At 50.3% G+C, this 22,478-nt stretch overlaps 2 protein-coding genes across 2 annotated transcripts; both read right to left on the bottom strand.

The window, feature by feature from the left end:
* Positions 1-513: 513 nt before the first annotated feature.
* PYCR2 (pyrroline-5-carboxylate reductase 2) lies at positions 514-4,960 on the bottom strand. The gene is made up of 7 exons (XM_054502039.1): positions 4,676-4,960; positions 4,335-4,405; positions 2,832-3,011; positions 2,486-2,707; positions 2,180-2,272; positions 1,835-1,998; positions 514-1,249 (listed from the first exon to the last, which is right to left on the bottom strand). The coding sequence occupies exons 1-7, from the start codon at positions 4,740-4,742 to the stop codon at positions 1,084-1,086; spliced, it is 963 nt and encodes a 320-aa protein (XP_054358014.1). The 5' UTR covers positions 4,743-4,960; the 3' UTR covers positions 514-1,083.
* A 12,215-nt stretch (positions 4,961-17,175) lies between these two features.
* Positions 17,176-22,201, bottom strand: LEFTY2 (left-right determination factor 2). Its single transcript, XM_054502009.2, has 4 exons — positions 21,596-22,201; positions 20,460-20,706; positions 20,065-20,304; positions 17,176-18,378 (listed from the first exon to the last, which is right to left on the bottom strand). Exons 1-4 carry the CDS (start codon positions 21,843-21,845, stop codon positions 18,015-18,017), a joined length of 1,101 nt encoding a protein of 366 aa, XP_054357984.1. The 5' UTR covers positions 21,846-22,201; the 3' UTR covers positions 17,176-18,014.
* Positions 22,202-22,478: the final 277 nt, after the last annotated feature.

Below are 22,478 nucleotides of genomic sequence, written 5' to 3'. Positions count from 1 at the left end.
ACAGGCGCCCACCACCACGCCCGGCTAATTTTTTTTTTTTTTGGTATTTTTAGTAGAGACGGGGTTTCACCATGTTATCCAGGATGGTCTTGATCTCCTGACCTCATGATCCGCCTGCCTCGGCCTCCCAAAGTGCTGGGATTACAGGCGTGAGCCACTGTGCCCGGCCGGCCTCGACATCTTCTAGGTGAGAAAAGAATAGTTCTTCCTTCAGAGGGCAGCTGTGAGGATCAAATGCTCAGCACAGTGCCTGCCCCACATCGAAGCAGACGGCTTTCCCCTTTATTCTGGGCTGCTGACCCACAACCCATGCAGCCCACTTGGCTCTTCCCTGCCATTAGCTTTGGCTCATTCTAGAACAACACCTTGATCCAGACCAAGGGCCTGGCCCCTTATTCCTCTCATCCCTACTTCTAGCCCTTGGACAGTGCTCTCGCAGAGAAGCAGGAAGGACCTCACAAGGGTGTCGAGTTCTCCAGGATAATTATTTAAGATTAAGCCTAACAAAAGCAAGATATTTAAAAATAAACTTTATTAAAGCAGTTAAACTTAGCATTAAATAACACTCTTTAAATGGTACACCTATGAAGCAAGAGTTAAATATAAACACAGTCTAATCCTGTACACTTGTGATTAATTGTGACAATCTTAAGTTGCTCACTTCTTTCCCATTTACCAATTCAGAGAAAGCCCCTTTCCTGTTCTTCTCTCTCACCACTTTGCCTTGGCATCAAACCAACCCTGCATTGGGCGTCAGCTGCAGATCCTCCCCAGCCCCTCCTCCCAGCTGGGCTGACTCCAGTCCCAGCCCCAGTCTCCACCAACTGAGCAGCATATGCAGGGTTCTGTCTGGCTTCCAGCATCTACCACCCCTTCAGAGCAACTTCCAACATGGGACAGGAGAGGAAGCTCGCATTGCTTGGTCTGAACAGATTTAAGGAGGTTTCAACACAAGGACCTGAAAACTTCCTGAGCCTGCTTTCTCCTTGCACAGCTGAGGAGGGGCAATGGTGGGGGCAGGGCGGTGGGGTGGTAGGGGCTCTCAACTAAGGGCTCTGAATCACAGAGGGGATAGATGCTGCCTTAGTCCTTCTTGCCTCCCAGGGTCAGGCTTCTTGTGAGGAGCTTCCCTGGGCTGGAGGGGGTCAGTGTGGAGACTGTGGGGGATTCCAGCTTCACTCTGTCTAGGAGGGTCTTCTTAAGGGCAGCTGGGGAGATCTTTTCTTGGTCGGCCATGGACTGTAGCTCTCTGCAGACAAAACCCCAGAAGGATTGAAGGAAGGCAATAAACCCTGGGGACAGAGCTTTGAGTCTCCACTATCCATACAACCCTCAAGCTTGTTGATCTGACAACACCAAAAATTAGAGCCCCAAGACAAATGCTTCCCAACTAGTACTTCTAAGAAGTATTAGTTAACTAAGTTTGAGTTTGCTTATTTATCTCATTTGATCTGAGGTAGACATAGAGCCCCAAGTGGTATCTGTGATCACATGGGGAGAGTGACAGGGTTTGGAGTCATAGATTCAAATTAGAATCCTGTTTCCATCACTTTTTAGCTGTTTGACCTTGGGAAAATTGTCTCTGAGCCTCAACTTCCCATCTACAAGTCAAAGTTAATCCTGGTTATCTGAAATGCAGTGAGAATTAAGTGAAGTAAGGCTTGCAAACTCGTAGGTAAACAAAATCTACTAAGTTGTGGTTATTAACAGAGCAGAGACTCCAGCACTGCTAAATGGGACCCAAGACAGCAAGTTCCGCAAATGGTGCTCAATCCAGCCCAGGGACCAACCAGGAGTGAAGGGTCTGGGACAGAAGTCAGCGGGATGGACTCACTGTGTTCGGATACAGGAGGCCTCAACTGCATTGATGAGCAAAGAGCGGAAGCCCCCACTCTCTAGAAAGTGCAGGGCGTGGATGGTGGCTCCCCCAGGGGAGCAGACATTGTCCTTGAGCTGGCATGGATGCTGATCCGAGTCCAGCAGCATCTTGGCAGCTCCCTGTGGGGAAGGGCACATTAGGAGAAAGTTGCTGGTGTGCGTTGGAACAGGCTTCCCCATACCCACTGCTCCTGCCCAACTGCTACGCCAGATTCCCAACCAACTCCCGCCCCAGTTCAGTGATGCACAAGAACCCCCATTCTACACCCTGGTCCTGAACATGCAGGGGAAAGATACTGACCAGCAAAGCCTGGGCCCCGAGTCGGACTGCCAGGCGCCGTGGCAAACCCATCTTCACCCCACCATCAGCCAATGCGTCCAGAGCCATGAATGCCTGTGGAGACACTCACTAAGCCCCAGGCCACAGGCACTGAAGGGCCTTTCCTAAGGTCTGCTTTCTGATGACTGGAACTACTTCCAAGGGTTAGCATCCTGTACCAGCCAGCTGTGCCCAAGAGGTGGGAGCCACCCCCAGTCCAAGCCTGCCTGCCAGCTCATCTTGCTGCCTAGACTCCTGGAAGGCTGAACGAGCAAATGAGGGCCTCACATAGGCAGGCCCACTGCCACTGAGCCCCGTGACGGCATCAATGAGGTCCTCTTCCACCTCAGTGCAGAAGCCCACGCTGCTCATGAGCTGCTCCAGGAGTTGCCCATCCTCCACCAGGGCATGGGTGCCCGTGGCGTACACTGTAGCACCTTCCCGCACTACCACAGGTGTGTTGGTCATGCAGCGAATCACTTTGGGGGCTGGCTGGAACACCATCAGCTTCTAGGGTGAGGGAGAGAGCCGAATGAGTGGCCAGGGCACAGCTCCCACCAGCACCCACCCATTAGCTGCCATTCCTGGGTCAACCCTCCCCTCGCACAAGGGGCATCAGGGCTGAGATGAGCACCTTCTCCACAGAGCTGATGGTGACACCAGCCGCACAGGAGACCACGATGTGTCTGGCTTGCACGTCGGCCCCAATCTCATTCAGGATGAAGGGGATGATATGTGGCTTCACAGCCAGAAACAGGACGTCGCTGTGCTTCACCGTCTCCTTGTTGCTGCGTGTCAGGTTCACACCCATCTTCTGCAAGAGGAGACTCCCAGCTCACAGTGCTGGAGCAGCCTGGCTATGCCAAGGCCTCCCAGGGAGCAGCTGAACCCCTGCCAAACCGATTCTACCAGATGCAGCCTGGAATTCTTAGCTTTATGCCCTCAGGGTTCTACCCCCACCCCAAATGATAGTTTCCCATTGTTGCTACTGAACAAGTAAGCACAGGCTTGGAGCATGACAAGCTTCTCCATGGTAACGAGGAAGTGGCTGCCCTTCTTCCCTGCCAATCTTCTGGCATCTAAGGCACTCCTCTGCCAGGTAAGAAGGCCCTATGGTGAAAAGTGGCAGGGCAAAGGGAAATGCTAATACCTGGTCGTCAGAAGCACAGCTGAGTCAGGCCCTATCCTAACCCTGGCCACTTGTTCGTGGGGACCGCACAGTCTCCATGTGGTCCAGGGCTAGGCTGGAAGCCATCCATCCCTCTATGACTCCAAACTGAGAAGCAGGACCCTCCAGTGCTAGGGACATCAGCCCACCCTAGGCACAGACACTGCCTGTCACCTGCCTCATCAGCCATCCTCTCCCACAGAGCACAGGTTTTGGGTGAAGACTTGGAATATGTTTTTGGAGAGCAGAACAACTAACTCACCAGATTCTTCCCAATATGCTCATTCACGACTCAAAATAACAGCAAAGTGGCCACTGTTGTAAATGAGGAAATAGCCTCAAGGTGGCTGAGTACTTTAAGGTCATACAACTCGTCTATTAAGAAAAATGGCTGAGCGCAGTGGCTCACCCCTGTAATCCCGGCACTTTTGGAGGCCAAGGCGGGCAGATCACTTGAGGCCAGGAGTTCGAGACCAGCCTGGCCAACAGTATTCTCTACCAAAAATACAAAAATAAGCCGCGCATGGTGGGTGCCTGTAATCCCAGCTACTCGGGAGGCTGAGGTGGGAGGATCGCTTGAACCCGGAAGGCGGAGGTTGCAGTGAGCTGAGATAGCGCCATTGCACTCCAGCCTGGGCGACAGAGTAAGACCCTGTCTGAAAAAAAAAATTTTTAAAATGAGTATTTATTAGGTAACTACTATGTGCCAGATGCTTTCATCATATAATCACCTCAGTTAATCCTCTACCACTCCAGTGTCTGGATCTGACCCCCAGTATGTCTGCCTGGGTGTTCCCACCACACTGAGCTGCCCAAGAGAAGGTGGAAGGATTGTGATGTTCCTGGAGTGAAGGTCACCGCCGGCCAAAGACCAGCACTTGGGCGCAGGGGCCGGCCGGACTCACTTCATCTCAGGTCATCCTTTTCCTGGGCCTCCACCTGCTTCCCACTCCGCCCGGCTCCACCTACCCTGAGCGCGGACACCGTGGGCAGGTTCATTTCCGGGGAGCTGGCTATTATCTTGTGAGCCGACAGGATGCCTGCAGAAGACAGAGCTTTTCAACTAGGTGTCGCGGCCCAGCCCGTTACCACGCTTTCCCCGGCTCTAAAACCCAGAGCCGTCCTAACAGTGCCAGTTTCCCTCTCCCCCTCAACCCTCTACGAGGACAAAAAACGCACTTGCTGCTCAACCGGTCTCATCTACCCCACCGGACGCAAACTCCCCTTTCATTCGCTCATGCTGGTGGGACGGAGGCCCCCTCGGGCCTCGGGACCGCCCGCGAAGCCGCCTCCCGCCTCCACGCGCTTGCCTGCGGCCGTGAAGCCCCGCGCCAGAGCATAGGCCAGCTGGCCGGCCCCGATGAAGCCCACGCTCATGGTCCGCGGTTCACGCCTCCTGGCAGCCGAACGAACCCCCTCAGCGCGGGCCCGGAAGTAATGCTAGGGGAAGGGCGGACAGCGCAGGGGCGAACGGGCGGCGTGCCGAGGGCGGGCGAGCTAACAGCAGCTTCTGGGATGGTGCAACGCTGTTCTCCCCCGGCGGATATCTCCCGGGTGGCTGATGGCGCCTTAGGCCATGTGGCCCCGCCCCGTCCGGGCTACCAATCCGTGGCCAGGATCTCGGGCGGGCCAATCCGCGGCCGCGCCCGGGCCGCGTGCCCGCCTTCTCCGCTCGCGACTGGAGGGCGGAACTCCGGGCTGGAGTCCCGGAAGCCCCTGTGGCAGCTTGGCTTGAGCTCCAGGCGCCCGCCGGCTCAGGACGCCCGACCCCCCACCCCCCCACCCCAAGGCTGAGGTCGCTGTCCCTAAGCCACCTCGGGCTCAGGGCTGAGGCCTGGCCCAGGCCTGGCTAATATTATTTCTGGCACTAGCCATCAGATGCCCCTCATGGCCCACAGGAATTCTCCAGGTTGCCGATTTGCGGGGATGAAAGAGGCCCTTCTGGCGTAGATTCAGACCGGGTGGCGGAGAGGCGGCACCAAGGTGGTCAGCCGCGGCTTATTCACTTGAACTTGAGTGGTTCTCGCGAATTTGTCCAGACTAGATACAAGAAGGACAAGTTCGAGTCTCCGACTCTTCCGCGAGCCCGCACCCCCCAGCCCCTTGCTGTCACTTTTTTTTTTTTTTTTTTTTTGAGACGGAGTTTCACTCTTGTTGCCCAGGCTGGAGTGCAGTGGCACGATCTCGGCTCACTGCAATCTCCGCCTTCCGGGTTCAAGCGATTCTCCTCCCTCAGCCTCCCGAGTAGCTGGGATTACAGGGGCCCGCCACCACGACCGGATAATTTTTGTATTTTTAGTAGAGACGGGGTTTCACCCTGTTGTTCAGGCTGGTCTTCAACTCCTGACATCAGGTTATTCGCCCGCCTCGGCCTCCCAAAGTGCTGGGATTATAGGCGTGAGCCACCGCGCCCGACCTGTCTCTTGCTTTAAAAAGCTCCACCAATGTGATGTTTCCTTTTCCATCAGTAGTAAATATAAGGGGCCGCAGGGAACAAATGACAGAAGTAGAGAGGAAGAAGGTGGCGTTCCTAGAGGACTCAGAAGAGCTGGGGACCCTCAGTTCCCATGGTCTCTCTGCTAGCTTTTCTAGTCCCTTCCTTGTAATGCACACCCCCACTCCCAGGCAAGGGGCTGCTTTCTGTGAACTTCCCTGAGCAAGTCCCCAGGCCCCCAGTTTGTACACCCTTTAAAGTGAGGACCAAATATAATATTTACTATTAAGCAAAATAATGCTCTGTTTTATTTATTTATTTATTGAGACGGAGTTTCGCTCTTGTTGCCCAGGCTGGAGTGCAATGGCACGATCTCAGCTCACTGCAACCTCCACCTCCCTGGTTCAAGCGATTCTCCTGCTTCAGCCTCCGGAGTAGCTGGGATTACAGGCATGCGCCACTACGCCCGGCTAATTTTTTGTATTTTTAGTAGAGACAGGGTTTCTCCATGTTGGTCAGGCTGATCTTGAACTCCTGACCTGAGGTGATCTGCCTGTCTCAGCCTCCCAAAGTGCTGGGATTACAGGCGTGAGCCACAGCACCTGGCCTCTGTATTTTTTAAATTAGAAAAGTAATACAGACATATTGAGGAAAGTTTGGAGATAAAAGTAAAAATAAAATCATCCACATCATACTTCCCAAGGATAGTTTCTTACAAACATTTTTGGTGTATTTCCTTACACTATCATGTCCTATGCATATCTACTTTCTCCATCATTGGAAATAAATGATGTATATGTAGTTTTGAAATTTCTCTAGTAGACACGAGCATTTTCCAATGTCACTGAAAAGTTATTTAAGACAGTTTTAATGACTACTTATTTCATTATATGTATGTACCTTACTGATTTAACCATTCAAAGGTCAATGTTAGGTTTATTGATTTATATAATAGATAACTTACTGAGCCAGGTTCTGGGAGTATAGCTATGAACAAAACAGACAAGTTCCTGTCCTCATAAAACATCAATTTATTATTATTTCTTATTTTTATTTATTTATTTATTTTTGAGATGGAGTCTTTGTTACCCAGGCTGGAGTGAAGTGGCGCAATCTCGGCTCACTGCAACCTCCATCTCCTGGGTTCAAGTGATTCTCCTGTCTCAGCCTCCCGAGTACCTGGGATTACAGGCATGTGTCACCACGCCCGGCCAATTTTTGTATTTTTAGTAGAGATGGAGTTTCACCATGTTGGCCAGGCTGGTCTCCAACTCCTGACCTCAGGTGATCCACTCGCCTCAGCCTCCCAAAGTGCTGGGATTACAGATGTGAGCCACTGCTCCCGGCCTTCAATTTTTTAAAGTTTTGTTTATATTATTGTGATAAAATCTTTGCCTGACTCATTATTTTCTTAATGTGACTCCCAGAAGTGAGATTTGTAAGGTCCAGTGGTTTGGGGCTTTAAGAGCTCTCATAGCTGCCATGTTGCAGCATAGCCTAATGGTTACCAGCATAAAGCTCTGAAACCAGAAACCAAACTGGCTGAAGGAAAAGGGGGGCTTCTGTACAGCGCTTGGGAGAGGCACAGGGGAGCTCACAGACCAGAAGGGGCACCTACAGAGAGCAGGACCTCAGGAGTGGAACTAGAACACTGCGCTGCCAGCACTTCCCCTCTTCTCTTTGTCTCATTTCTGTTTGCCTGCATTTGGCCTCCCTTTGGTTTAGAGGAGTCTTTGTCAGGTAGTGAGGAAGTTGGGGGTCTACCCTCCTTCACAACTTCCTAATGCTGCCTGCTCCTCTGCAGGATACTCACCCTCCCCATAGTCCACCAGGGCATTGCAGGGCCCTTTGCTTTTCCTGGCTGTGGTCTGTTGTGGGGAGCTCTGGATCTGACCTGGAATACAGGAGGTTGTGCTGAAGCTGAATGTGTGTTTTGGAGTGGGGTGTGGGGGACACTTGTGTCACTCCGACCCCTTACATACACCCATCCCTTACCTGGTTGCCTTGCATTGATATCTCCCGTTTCCGCTTCCAGGAGCCAGGGTGAAATAGGAGAACTGCAAAAGCCTAAGAAAGGATGGCCAGGTGCGGTGGCTCACGCCTGTAATCCCAGAATTTTGGGAGGCTGAGGCGAATGGACCACCTGAGGTCAGGAGTTCGAGACCAGCCTGGCCAACGTGGTGAAACCCCATCTCTACTAAAAATACAAAAAATTAGCCGGGCGTGGTGGCGGGCGCCTGTAATCTCAGCTACTCAGGAGGCTGAGGCAGGGAAATTGCTTGAACCCGGGAGGTGGATATTGCAGTGAGCCAAGATTGTGCCACTGCACTCCAGCCTGAGTGACAGTGTGAGACTCTGTCTAAAAAAAAAAAAAAAAAAAGAGGCCATGTTGGTGACCCCCAGTGTTGGCTTCATCCCCAGCCAGGACTGGCCACATAAGACACGGAGTAGCAAAGGCACTTGCTCCCCTCAGTTTGGACTTAGGGCAGCAAGTGAGCCACTGATCACAAACTGTTCTTTTTTGTGGTAGTTTTGATCTATTATTTTTTCATCTCCAAAGTTTAAAGTTTATATATACAAAATCTATTATATTTTATTTTTTAAAAATATAAAATGGAAATAAAAAAGAGCAAAAGAGAAAAGAAAACAACAACAAAAAATAAAAACAAAGTAAGAAAACAAAAGAAAACCCAAATATGTATATATATATAAAATATATATATAAAATAGAGTAGAGACGGGGTCTCACCATGTTAGTCTAGGTTGATCTTGAACTCTTGACCTCAAGCAATCCTCCCTCCTTGGCCTCCCTGTGTTAGGATTACAGGCATGAGCCACCATACCCAGCCTGTTACCTATTTTAAATGTAGGTAAGCCCATTTTATTCTCTTTTAATGACCTTGCTAACTCTAAAGGCCCATTTCCTTGGTGCCGTGGCCACTGCCTTGGTTTTTAAGGCAATCACATCCGATGCCTGTGGAGTTCCTCTGAACTGAAGTTGAGGAGAGGAGAGGGGAAGCCCTTCGTTCCCATCCAGCCACCCTAAAGGACACCCCTAGCCTTGCACTGCCATCCTGCCATGGGACATGCTCAGTCCCTGCTGGCACTTGTCTCCTTGGGCACCCACTATCCTTTTGCTGTCTCTGAGCAGACACGTCCACAAAGCTTCCCGGACTGCCCACCTTCACCCCTCTACTCCCATCCTCTCATCCACCAGTCAGGTTCAGCTGTTTGTACCCTTCCTCCCTCTTCACTCCCCTCTGTCCTGCCTGATGGCCCCCTCCAGCTATCTCAGACAAAATGGATACTGCTTCACTTCTGTCTACTTCTGCTTCTTCACTATCAGGGCCTCAGGGCCTCCCTCTAAACAGCAGGCCAGTCTCTCCTATCTCTAAATAGCAGGCCAGTCTCTCCTAAGAACTGAGATGACCTAGGAAATGAGAGAGAAGCCTGTGCTGCTCCCAGATAAACAGATGGCAAGTGCCTTGGCCCTCAGTCCTCCCTGTCCTAGGAGCCTCTCCAAAGAGGCACAGTTTTGAGTGCATTTTTGCATTCTTTTTGTTATTGCATAAATAATCCATGTTTATTTTAGAAAAATTAGAAATGAGATCAAATGGAAGACTGGGTGCAGTGGCTCATTCCTGTAATCCCAGCACTTTGGGAGAACAAGGCAGGTGATCATTTGAAAACAGGAGTTCCAAACCAGCCTAGCCAACATGGCGAAACCCTGTCTCTACTAAAAATACAAAAATTAGCTGGGCATCATGGCCTGTGCTTGTACTCCCAGCTACTCTGGTGGCGGATGCACAAGAATCGCTTGAACCCAGGAAGCAATGGTTACAGTGAGTCGAGATCGTGCCACTGCACTTCAGCCTGGGCGACAGAGTGACACTCTGCCTCGAAGAAAAAAAAAAAAAAAGAAAGAGAACAAATGGAAAAACATTGTTTTCAATCCCACCACACAAAGATTTGAACAAATGTGACCCTTTTGGAGAATGACTGTCTTCACTTCTTTTTCCCATGCAATATGCACATTAAAACTTGATTTTGGCCGGGCGCAGTGGCTCATGCCTGTAATTCCAACACTTTGGAGGCTGAGACGGGAGGATCACTTGAGCTCAGGAGTTCGAGACCATCCTGGGCAACATGGCAAAACTCTGTCTCTACCAAAAAAAAAAAATAATAAATATAAATAAATAATAAAAATGAAAAATTAGCCGAATGTGGTGGTTCGTGCCTGTAGTCCCAACTACTCAGGAAGCTGAGGTGGCAGGATCACTTGAGCCTCGGAGGTGGAGGTTACAGTGAGCTAAGATCCTGCTACTGCACTCCAGCCTGAGCAACAGGGTGAGACCCTGTCTCAAAAAAAAAGAAAAAGAAAAGAAAGAAAAAAAAGCAAACTATCGCAAGAACAAACAACCAAACACCGCATGTTCTCACTCATAGGTGGGAATTGAACAATGAGAACCCTTGGACACAGGAAGGGGAACATCACACACTGGGGCCTGTTGTGGGTAGGGGGAGGGGGGAGGGATAGCATTAGGAGACATACCTAATGTAAATGATGACTTAATGGGTGCAGCACACCAACATGGCACATGTATACATATGTAACAAACCTGTACGTTGTGCACAAGTACCCTAGAACTTAAAGTATAATAATAAAAAAAAAATTAAAAAAACTTTTTTTTTTTTTTTTTTTGAGATGGAGTCCAGCTTTGTCACCCAGGCTGGAGTACAGTGGTGCGATCTCGGCACACTGCAACCTCTGCCTCCCAGGTTCAAGTAATTCTCCTGCCCCAGCCTCCTGAGGAGCTGGGACTACAGGTGTGCACCACCACACCCAGCTAATTTTTGTATTTTTAGTAGAGACGGGGTTTCACCATGTTGGCCAGGCTGGTCTCGAACCCCTGACTTCAGGTGATCCACCCATCTTGGCCTCCCAAAGTGCTGGGATTACAAGCGTGAGCCACCATGGCTGGCCAAAACCTTGATTTTTTTTTTTTTTTTTTTTTTTTTTTTGAGACGGAGTCTCGCTCTGTTGCCCCAGGCTGGAGTGCAGTGGCAGGATCTCGGCTCACTGCAAGCTCCGCCTCCCAGGTTCACGCCATTCTCCTGCTTCAGCCTCCCGAGTAGCTGGGACTACAGGTGCCTGCCACCACGCCTGGCTAATTTTTTGTATTTTTTTTTTTTTTAGTAGAGACAGAGTTTCACCATGTTAGCCAGGGGATGGTCTCCATCTCCTGACCTTTGATCCACCCACCTCGGCCTCCCAAAGTGCTGGGATTGATTACAGACGTGAGCCATCGTGCCCGGCCAAAACCTTGGTTTTTAAAATAAGTATTTACTCATGCTACATGGAAACAGGTGATATGCAAAAACCAAAATAATTTTGTTTTAGGATGGTGGGATTATGGGTGGTTTGCAATATATTAAAAATTATCTTTAATGTTATTTATTTATTTATTTTTTGAGACAAGTTCTTGCTGTGTCATCCAGGCTAAAATGTAGTGGCATCATCACGGCTCACTGCAGCCTCAACTTCCCAGGCTCAAATGCTCCTCCCACCTCTGCCTGCCAAGTAGCTGGGACTACATCCACTACTCCTGGCTAATTTTTTGTATTTTTTAAAGTATAGATGATGGGGATGGTCTCACTATGTTGTACAGTTTGGTTTTGAACTCGCAGGCTCAAGCAATCCGCCTGCCTTGGCCTCCCAAAGCGCTGGCATTACAGGCTTGAGCCACTGCACCTGGCCCTTTATTTCATCTTTTAAGTGAAAAAAAATTGTAATTACATCCTACTTCTAATGGGATTTGGCTTACTGTCTGTATTAATTTTCTATTGCTGCTGTATTAATTCATCACAAATTTAGCTGCTTAAAATGAAACAACTTTATCTCACATTTTGTAGATTTAAAGTGTGACTTTGAGGCCATGCTGGGCAACGTAGGGAGACCCCTGTCTTTACAAAAATTTTAAAAATTAGCCAGTATGGTGGTATGAGCCTGTAGGTCCCAGCTATTTGGGAAGAGTGAGGTGGGAGGATCACTTGAGCCTGGGAGATCGAGGCTGCAGTGAGCTGCGATCGTGCTTTACTCCAGTCTGGGTGGCAGTGAGACCCTGTCTTTAAAACAAAACAAAACAAAACAAAACATAACAAGACAAAAAAACAGTCTGAGTAGCCTCAGCTGGTTTCTCTGCTCCAGGTCTCATAAAGACAAATCCCCATGTCGGCTGATGATCTGGGCTCTTATCTGGAGGCTCTGGGGAAGGATCCACCTTCAGACTCATTCAAGTGTTGGCAGAATTCACTTCCATGTGGGTGTAGAACTGAGGTCCCCTTTCCTTGCTGGCTATCAGCTGGGAGTCATCCCACCTTTTAGAGGCCTCACATTCTCTAGCTCATGGCCTCCCTCATCTTCAAACCAGCAACAGCAGGGCAAGTCCTTCTCATACTTCAGATCTCTTTGACCTCTCCCTTCTACGTCATCTCTCCTGCCTCCAGCCAGAGAAAGTTCTCTGCTTTGAAGGGCTCATGTGATTAGATTGGGCACACTCAGATAATCCAAGATAATCTCCGTATTTTAAGGTTTGTAACCTTAATTACATCTGCAGAGTCCTTTTTGCTATGTAACATAACATAGTCACAGGTTGCAAGGATTAGGGCCCAGGTGTCTTTGGGGAGAGCATTCTGTCTACCACACTGTCTCGTTATCCTAATGAGCACACCTTACATTTTGAAATGAAGCCAATCTCCTGCATTTTTTTTTTTTTTTTTTTAGCTCACACTCAGCCTGGTGTGAGCAGGCCCATCTCTGTCACTGATTGCACGTGACTGCCTGGGAATCCACAGATCTTTTAGAGCCACAGATACATCACTGTGTAGCTGGTAGAGTTCTTCAGGTGGATATTGATATCCTTCTGGTACACAAAGCAACCATATGCCCTGATATTTACAATACCCCAAGTGGAAAATCTTGGCTGTCTTTAGACATTTTTTAGCTCTATTTTTTTTTCTGTTATGATTTTAATTTTTTTTTGAGATAGAGTCTTTCTCTGTCACCCAGGCTGGCGTGCAGTGGCACAATCTCGGCTCACTGCAACGTCCACCTCCCAGGTTCAAGTGATTCTCTACCTCAGCCTCCTGAGTAGCTAGGATCACAGGTGTGCACCACCATGCCTGGCTAATTTTTGTATTTTTAGTAGAGATGGGGTTTCACCATGTTGGCCAGGCTGGTCTCGAACTCCTGGCCTAGAGCGATCCACCCGCCTCAGCCTCCCAAAGTGCTGGGATTACAGGCATGAGCCACCACACCCAGCCTATTTTTCTCTTATTATTTAGTTAGTATTAATTAGCTTTGTAGGTAAGAAATAGAGAGTCCTTTATCCCGAAGTACAGCCATGCCTCACTTAACAATGGGTATATCGGCCTGGTGTGGTGGCTCATGCCTGTAATCCCAGCACTTTGGGAAGCCAAGGTAGGTGGATCATGAGGTCGGGAGTTGGAGACCAGCCTGGCCAAGATGGTGAAACCCTGTCTGTACTAAAAAATACAAAAATTAGCTGGGTGCGGTGGCAGGCACCTGTAATCCCAGCTACTCGGGAGGCTGAGGCAGGAGAATCACTTGAGTCTGGGAGGCGGAGTCTGCAGTGAGCTGAGATCACACCACTGCACTCTAGCCTCCGGAGCAAGACTCCGACCCAAAAAAAAAAAAAAAACGATGGGGATATGTTCTAAGAAATGCATTGTTAGGCGATTTTATTGGTGTGGAAACATCATGGAGCGCACTCACATAAACCTATACGGTGGAGCTTACTACACACCTAGACTATGTGGTATAGCCTATTGCTCCTAGGCTACAAACCTGTGCAGCATATTACTGTACTGAATACTGTAGGCAATCGTAACACAATGGTAAGTATTTGTGTATCTAAACATACCTAAACATAGAGAAGATATAGTAGAAATATAGTGTAAAATATTTTAAAATGGCACAACATCTATAGGGCACTTGCCATGAATGGAGCTTGGAGGAGTGGAGGTTGCTTTGGGTGAGTCAGTGAGTGAGTGATGAGTGACTGTGAAGGCCTAGGACATTACTGTACACTACTGTAGACTTTATCAACACTGTATACTTAGCCTACACTAAATTTGTAAAAATACATTTTTCTTTCTTTAATAATTGACCTTAGCTTACTGTAACTGTTTTATAAACGTTAAATGAAAAAGAAACTTTTTGATTTTTTTTTTTTTTTGGAAACGGAGTCTCACTCTGTCACCAGGCTGGAGTGCAATGGTGCGATCTCAGCTCACTCCAACCTCTGCCTCCCAGGTTCTAGCGATTCTCCTGCCTCAGCCTCCCGAGTAGCTGGGATTACAGGCATGCACCACCATGCCTGGCTAATTTTGTATTTTTAGTAGAGAAAGGGTTTCACCATGTTGGTCAGGCTGGTCTTGAACCCCTGACCTCAGGTGATCCGCCCACCTCAGCCTCCCAAAGTGCTGGGATTACAGGCATGAGCCACCACACCCGGCCAACTCTTTTGTAATAACAATTAAAACACAAACATATTGTACAGATTTATACAATATTTTTCTTTTTATCCTTATTCTTTTATTTTTTTGGAGGGGAACAGAGTCCTGCTCTGCCGCCCAGGCTGGAGTCCAGTGGTGTGATCTCGGCTCACTGCAACTTCTGCCTCTCGGGTCCAAGTGATTCTCCTGTCTCAGCTTCCCGAGTAGCTGGGACTATAGGCATGCGCCACCATGCCCAGGTAATTTTTTTGTATTTAGTAGAGTTGGGGTTTCACCATGTTGCCCTAGCTGGTCTCAAACTCCTGAGTTCAGCCAATTTGCCGCCTCGGCCTCCCAAAGTGCTAGGATTACAGGCATGAGCCACCACGCCTGGCCTCTTTCTATCCTTATTCTATAAGCTTTTTCTATTAAAAAGTTTATTTTTTTCTAATTTTTAAGTTTTTTGTTAAAAAATAAAACATAAACACACACAGTAGCCTAGGCCTACACAGGGTCGGATCAGCAATATCACTGTCTTCCACCCCCACATCTCGTCCCAGTAGAAGGTCTTCAGGGGCAATAACACATATGGAGCTGTCATCTCCTATGATAATGCCTTCTTCTGGATTCCTCCTGAAGGAACCGCCTGAGCCTGTTTTACAGTTAACTTTTTTTTTTAATAAGTAGAACGAGTACTCTAAAATAATAAAAAGTATAGTAAATACATAACAGTAACAGTCACTTATCAAGTATTATATACTATATATAATTACATGTGCTGTGCTTTATTTTATTTTACTTTATTTTATTTTTTGAGATGGAGTCTCGCTCTGTCACCCAGGCTGGACTGCAGTGGTGTGATATCAGCTCACTGTAACCTCCGTCTCCAGCGTTCAAGTGATTCTTCTCCTGCCTCATCCTCCTGAGTAGCTGGGACTACAGGCGCCCGTCACCATGCCTGACTAGTTTTTGTTTTTTTAGTAGAGATGGGGTTTTATCATATTGGTCAGGCTGGCCTCGAACTCCTGACCCCAGGTGATCCACCCTCCTCAGCCTCCCAAAGTGCTAGGATTACAGGCGTGAGCCACCCTGCCCGGCCTAGCATGTGCTATGTTTTTATACAACTGACAGCACAGTAAGTGTGTTTATATCAGCATCACCACAAACACGAGTAATGGGTTGTGCTAGGACATTATAATGACTATGATATCACTAGACCATAGGGATTTTTCAGCTCCATTGTAATCTTATGGGACCACCATTGTGTATGTGGTCTGTCATTGACCGAACCATCATTTTGCGGTATAACTTTCTCCATAGACAAGCATAAGGAAACCCAGCTGAATGGGAAAGCTAAATGGAGGGGAATTGCATAAGACAGCTCCCAAATGACGTTCTAACCTAATGCCTGTGTCATCAGCAAAGCAGCTTATTGGGGACTGGCATAGGAAGAAGTTTATAACCCATTCTGTGGGATAGAGATTCAATACACTCGCATTACCTCAGGCTGTTTCTTCATCTAAAAAATAGGATTAATAATATCCACCTCATGGGATAGCTGCAAGAATTAAGTGACATGTGACAATGCCTAGCCCAGTTCCCTGGTTCATAGTGAATGGTCAAGAAATGTTAGCTCGCTTACCACACTATTGTCAACCCCCATTGCCCATCACCACTGTTTTAGGGGTTACAGTGCTTTCTAAATAGGAGGCAGGCCAGGCACAGTGGCTCATGCCACTTTGGGAAACTGAGGTGGGTGGATCACTTGAGGTCAGGAGTTCAAGACCAGCCTGGCCAAATAGCAAAACCCTGTCTCTACTAAAAAAACACAAAAATTAGGCTGGGCACGGTGGCTTATGCCTGTAATCCCAGCACTTTGGGAGGCCAAGGCGGTCAGATCACCTAAAATCAGGAGTTCGAAACCAGCCTGGCCAACATGGTGAAACCACGTCTCTACGAAAAAAATACCAAGGGCCGGGCACGGTGGCTCACCCCTGTAATCCCAGCACTTTGGGAGGCCGAGGCAGGCGAATCATGAGATCAGGAGTTCGAGACCAGCCTGGCCAATATGGTGAAACCCCGTCTCTACTAAAAATACAAAAAATTAGCCGGGCATGGTGGTGGGCGCCTGTAATCCCAGCTTCTTGGGAGGTTGAGGCAGGAGAATCGCTTGAACCCGGGAGACGGAGGTTGCAGTGAGCTGAGATCACGCCACTGCACTCCCGCCCAGGTGACAGTGCGAGACTTATCTCAACAACAACAACAACAACAACAAAACCCAAAAAATTAGCCGGCCATGGTGGCGCACGCCTATAGTCCCAGCTACTAAGGAGCCTGAGGCAGGAGAATTGCTTGAACCCAGGAGGAGGAGGTTGCAGTGAGCCGAGATCATGCCACTGCACTCCAGCCTGGGCAACAGAGTAAGAGTCCGTCTCAAAAAAAAAAAAAAAAAAAAAAAAAATTAGCTGGGCATGGTGGCACATGCCTGTAGTTCGGGAGGCTGAGGTGTGAGAATCGCTTAAACCTGGGAGGGAGGCGGAGTTTGCGGTGAGCCATGATCGTGCCACTGCATTCCAGCCTGGGTGACAGAGCCACACTCTGTCTCAAAAAAAAATGAGGCTGCAGTGCTTGCTTTGGCAACACATAAACTAAAGAGAAGACATATGTGAGTGATTGTTTAATATTTTTGGAATGAGAGTTGTGTGAGAAAATAGAAATATCATAAATGAAAGCCTCATCTATATAAATTTAGCTATTATAGTCTTCAGTGCGCCCTAGAGGTTGGGGGTCCTTTCTTCAGATCATTATGTTGCTCTCATTCCCCATTATTGCTCCTGGAAATTAAAAACAGACACAGAGTGAAACATCACTTTTTATTTCTTCTGAGTATCTACATTCAATTGCTTTGGCTAAATTAACAAAAAACACGCACATACATGTGGTTTCTGGTGACAAGTTCTCTAAGACAGTGTGGGAAATGACCTAAATATGCACAGGCAAGGCTCAGTCTCCAGAGGGTTGAGCAGGGGTAGGTAGGGGCTGTCTGATCCCCAGGGCAATGAAGTTCTTAGAGCTGAAGCCCAGCTCCTCCTTTTTAAGAGGAAATGACGACCCAAAGCCTTCTGCGTTTGTTTGAGATCCTAGCTTGTGGCCCTGTCAGAACCAGAATCCAGGCATCCCAATTCCCTGTCCACTGCCACCAGCCTGAAGCCCTTCATCCTTCCTCTTAGCACCCTCTCAGGGGAACAGGGGCCTAGGTATGTTTACAAAAGTCCAGAATGGGTCAGTATTTGGGGGGAAATAGAGATTTGAAGGTTTTAATTCCTCATGTAATAGAGCAATTCAGTTCTGTTTCCCCAGTTCTAATCATAGGGTATTATTGTTCCAGACTCAGTGAGGAATTTGCCAGAGAACAGAAACTCCCAGCTGAAAATTTGTGCATCGCTCATCTGTATCTTGTAATCAGCATGCCAGCATTTCCTACTAGAGCTCAGCATCTGAGCTGCATTATTTACTCACGTAAGTGCTTAGGATGGGTGATGGACAGGAAAGACAGGAAATGGAAGGACACAGGGCGAAGGTCATACAGGAGCACTAAATTGGGTTGGGGTAACTTGCTAAGTATAAAGTTAAGACCTACATTAAGATCACCTCTATGCACACGTTCAGTTAGAGGGCTCAATGGATACACCAGGCGCCTATGGCTGGAGCCTCCTTGGCACGAGCGCCCCATCCGAGGCACAGCTGCACTTCTGCACCCTCATATTGGGCAGGCTGACCACCTGGGGCCTGGTCCTGCCTCCCTCCTTGATGCTGACGATCATGGGCAGCGAGGCAGTCTCCGAGGCGATGCACTGTCGAGGCCCCAGAAATGGCCACTTGAAGGCCAGGGCCTCCGGGGGCTGCTGGCAGGTGCCCACACACTCGTAAGCCAGGAAGCCCGGGGGCTCCAGCACCCAGTTCTCGGCCCACTTCATGCCCTGCAGGTCAGTGTACATCTCCTGGCGGCAGCAGCGGGTGCCCTCGGTCACTGGTGCTTCAGGGTCACAGTCGCCCTGAGCTCTGTGTGGGCAAAGAGAGGCAGGGTCAGAGGTCAGCTGGGAAGGCTGAGGTCAGAAGGCCTGGGGCACAGCTTAGTGGGCACCTAGGAGGGAGATTTATGATCCAGCTCTCACTGTGTTCTAAAAGCTGGATATTTGTGAGAAGATGAATGAATAAACATATCTGAAACATAAATAATAAATCGGCTACTATTAATTAAAGGTCTCCTAATAGGCCAGACAATGAACTAGGTACTTCACATGTATTATCTCAGGTGATGTCTGCATTTCATCCTCAGGTAGGTTCCAGCATTAACCCCATTCCACCTGAGGCCACTGACACCCAGAGGTGTTCGGTGACGTGCCAGAGGACCTGCAGCCAGTGGAAGGCAGAGCTAGATGGAGGCCAGGCCAACCGGTTCCAAGGCCTCTTCTTAACCACTGTGCTACACAGCCCCTGTCTGCTCCAGAGAGTTAACTGGTCCATGAGGAAAGAATTCACCAAAGCAGGAAGAAAGCTCATCGCCCCTAGTAACAGCTAAAGCTAGGATTTTTCAAAGATTTCATCACGGAGAAGGGTAAAGTGAAAGTAGATGATTACAATCATGTGTATATGAGTCAATGGCAACATAAAAATCCATGGAAAATTATCAAAGATATTTTTAAATAAAATGAATCATATAATTTCTTTTTTTTGTTCTTTTTCTTTCTTTTTTTGAGGGGGGGTTTCTCTCTTGTTGCCCAGGCTGGAGTGCAATGTTGTGATCTTGGCTCACTGCACCCTCCGCCTCCCGGGTTCAAGCAATTCTCCTGCCACAGCCTCCCAAGTAGCTGGGACTACAGGCGCCCGCCACCAGCCCCAGCTAATTTTTATGTTTTTAGTAGAGATGGGGTTTCACCATGTTGGCCAGGCTGGTCTGGAACTCCTGACCTCAGGTGATCTGCTGGCCTCGGCTCCCAAAGTGCTGGGATTACAGGCGTGAGCCACCATACTTGGCCTTACAATTTTTTATTTTATTTTTGTCATTTCTTTAAAACTTTTTTATTTTTTTAATTTTTTTAAGGATAGGATTTCACTGTGTAGCTGAGGCTGGTGTCAAACTCCTGGCTTTAAGCAATCCTCCACCTCGGCCTACCAGAGTGTTGGGATTACAGGCGTGAGCCACTGCGCCTGGACTGAATAGTACAATCTCTTTTTCTTTTCTTTTCTTTCTTTCCTTTTTTTTTTTTTTGAGACGGAATCACACTCTGTCCCCCAGGCTGGATAGAGTGCAGTGGTGTGATCTCGGCTCACTGCAACCTCCGCCTCCCAGGTTCAAGCGATTCTCCTGCCTCAGCCTCCTGAGTAGCTGGGATTACAGGCGCGCACCACCACACCCGGCTAATTTTTGTATTTTTGGTAGACACGGGGTTTCACCATATTGGTCAGGCTGGTCTCAAACTCCTGACCTTGGTGATCCAGCCTGCCTCGGACTCCCAAAGTGCTGGGATTACAGGCCTGAGCCACCACGCCTGGCCAATAATACAATTTCTGCCATTAGAAACCCTGACATATAGTGGGCAATCGCTGGCATCCTGGGACAGTCTGCATCGCGCTCTCCCCAGCCCTCGCCCACCGCCACCATCCGGTCCCCCAGACAGTCCTGGGGACGGGGGTCTGGACCACTCAGTGGCTGCTTGTCTCTGGTCTGCCCAGTCCGGCACCTACCCATAGTCCCTGAGGTCCAGGGTGTGCAGCTCCAGCTGGGGCTCCCCAAGCCCAGCTGGCGCCCCCTGCGAGGCAAAGCGGACCAGCTTGTGGGCGCCGGACGCCAGCGGGCCCAGATGCTCCCTCTGCACCGACACCTGTAGCAGCAGCGGCTGCCGGGGCCGGCTCAGCTGCTGCCAGAAGTTCACGGCCTCGGTCACGTCGAAGGCCTTCCAGCCGCTCTCGTGGACGGACACCAGCCTGAGACATGACACACACGACACGGAGACCCAGAGCCGCGTGAGGGCGGGGACTGGGACGGGCCCTGAGGACCCCGCAACGCCCCCCGCGTCCCTGCCCCCAAGCCGGGCCGAGCAGCGCCCTCCCCCTGCCCTGCGCGCCCGCGCGACCCCCACCTGGAGTCGATGAGGGAGGTGCGGTTGGAGCCGTCGTCGCGGACACGCAGCCACTCGACGGTCACCCGGGCCTGGACACTGCGCGGGGACAGCCGCCCATGCCTGTGCAGCGCGGCCTTGGGGACCGGCTCCTGAAAGAGCCGCAGCACGGCCTGCACCAGCTCGCTGTTGGGCGGCAGCCGCTGCTCCATGCCGAACACCAGCAGGTGCGTGCTGGCCTCTGACGCCAGGAACCTGCCGGCCACCTCTGGGGACAAGAGCAGGGTCAGCAGGGCCTCCCCCGACTCTAGCGGAGCTCTGAGGATGGCAGGGCCACTGAGCTGGCAGCCAGGCCAGGAAACACCGGCCCTGTTCTATCTCTGGGGTAAACCCAGTTTAAAAATCTCCCTTGGATCTGGGCCTTGTTTAGTAACAATTTCCATCCAGCAGGCAGGGGTGCCTGTGGGACCCTGGCTAGCAAGCTTGCCTCAGCTGAGATGCTGGGAGCAGAATCCTCACCCAGGTGCTTGGCCTGGGGTCTAGCTCTGGGCACTGAGGAGCTAGGGAGGCGAGAGGCTGCAGGAGGATTCAGGCCCAGCTGCACCCCTGACAGCCAGGTATAACCCAGGTAGTCTACTTAGGTATTTTTCAGTTATCCAAACATGCTTCTATCCTGAAGGACTCACTTTGATGTTCACAGTGCTGGGAGATGGCTAAGACGTAGTCATACCCTCGTTCCAGATGAGCACATGGTGGAGAGAGGATTTTAAAGCCATTTACTCAAGGTCAGGCTCAGACCAGAGTGGCAGAGTGAAAACATACCCTGGGAGTCCAGCTGCACCAAGTGCCTTGAGGCACACACTCACCTGCTCCCCCAGCTCTACTTTCTCTCCTCTACCCTCCCCTTCTCTGATGCCTTGGTTTTTCCAGCAGGTCTAGCCTGGTGCACCTCCCCTGGGCTGGAGGGGGGCCCTCAGTGCACAGCTGGAGACCCTGGGCCCAGACCCGGCTCCTCCTCACTGCTCCTTGGACCGTGGCCCTCACACAGCCTCCCACAGAGTCCCAAAAGGCCAGGGGCCCTTTGACACCTCCAGAGTGGGCAAAACCGGCCTGCCCCTGACCATGGGACCGGGGGCAGCAGGGAGGGAGGGCCTCACCTCGAAAGCTCTGGCTGAACCTCTTCCCGCGGGAGCGGTCCCCGTGGCTGCGCCGCAGCAGGGCCACGTATTGGGCCCTCACGTGGGCGGGGATGACCAGCTTCTCCATGTCGGCCCTGTCCAGGGTGGGCACCTCGCTGAGCTGCAGCTGCCGCAGCAGGCTGCCCAGGAGCTGCTCCTCGGTCAGGGCTGCCCCGGGGCCGGCCAGGGGCAACACCCAGAGTGCCCAGCAGAGCCAGAGGGGCCGCATGGTGCTGCCCTGGAGGAGCAGGAGGCAGAGTGGGGCTGTCCTCTAAGGAGGTTGAAGGAAGGTCTCAGGCAGCTGGCTGTGCTGAGCCAGGCTGGGCCAGCTTTATAGCTGGCCCTGGGCTGGCCTGGGGTGAAGGGAAGAGGGAGGGAGGGAGGGAGGGAGGTCACACCCCTGGGACCTCCTGGGAGCTCACAGCCAGACAGGTCCCTGAGCCTGGAGGAGGGGGCTGTCTAGAAAGGACAGGGCTGTCTGGATGCCACCCAGGCCTGGGGCCTCTGGCTGTGCTGTCAGCAGCTTGACAATATTTTTAGTGCCTGTTGAATTTTCCTGGCCTTACCCCAGCCCTGTTCTATGAAAAAGTGAGTCTATTCTGTGAAAAACAAAGTCCTGCTAGCCAGCTGCTTAAATCTCTTTAAGTCTCTTCTGGAGGCTGGGCTGGGTCCAGGTTTGCAAATCATAAAGGAAGGGCGGGAAGGATTCTGCCTTCCGGCTGATTCTGGCCACATTCACAGAAGCCCCTTGGTCATCTCCCTCCAACCTACACTCCTTGCACACCCTCTGCCTGTCCCCGCACCAGGGATCCCTCAGGGTTGTCTCACCGTCCTTGCCCTCCCCCCATAACATCCTCTGTCT

Source organism: Pongo pygmaeus, chromosome 1, assembly GCF_028885625.2.
Source record: "Pongo pygmaeus isolate AG05252 chromosome 1, NHGRI_mPonPyg2-v2.0_pri, whole genome shotgun sequence".
NCBI classification, from domain to species: Eukaryota; Metazoa; Chordata; class Mammalia; order Primates; family Hominidae; genus Pongo; species Pongo pygmaeus.
This window is presented reverse-complemented; position numbering and strand designations above follow the sequence as displayed.

Bases quoted from the DNA above. Each gene is read 5' to 3' on its own strand.
- LEFTY2 (XM_054502009.2), bottom strand. From the start codon at position 21,845: ATGCGGCCCCTCTGGCTCTGCTGGGCACTCTGGGTGTTGCCCCTGGCC. The intron at 20,707-21,595 runs GTGAGGCCCTCC...TCTTGTCCCCAG, and splicing joins GTTCAGCCAGAGCTTTCGAG to AGGTGGCCGGCAGGTTCCTG. The intron at 20,305-20,459 runs GTGGGGGTCGCG...GTCATGTCTCAG, and splicing joins ACCTCCCTCATCGACTCCAG to GCTGGTGTCCGTCCACGAGA.
- PYCR2 (XM_054502039.1), bottom strand. From the start codon at position 4,742: ATGAGCGTGGGCTTCATCGGGGCCGGCCAGCTGGCCTATGCTCTGGCG. The intron at 1,999-2,179 runs GTCAGTATCTTT...CCTTCCCCACAG, and splicing joins TCGGGGCCCAGGCTTTGCTG to GGAGCTGCCAAGATGCTGCT. The intron at 1,250-1,834 runs GTGAGTCCATCC...TTTTGTCTGCAG, and splicing joins GCCTCCTGTATCCGAACACA to AGAGCTACAGTCCATGGCCG.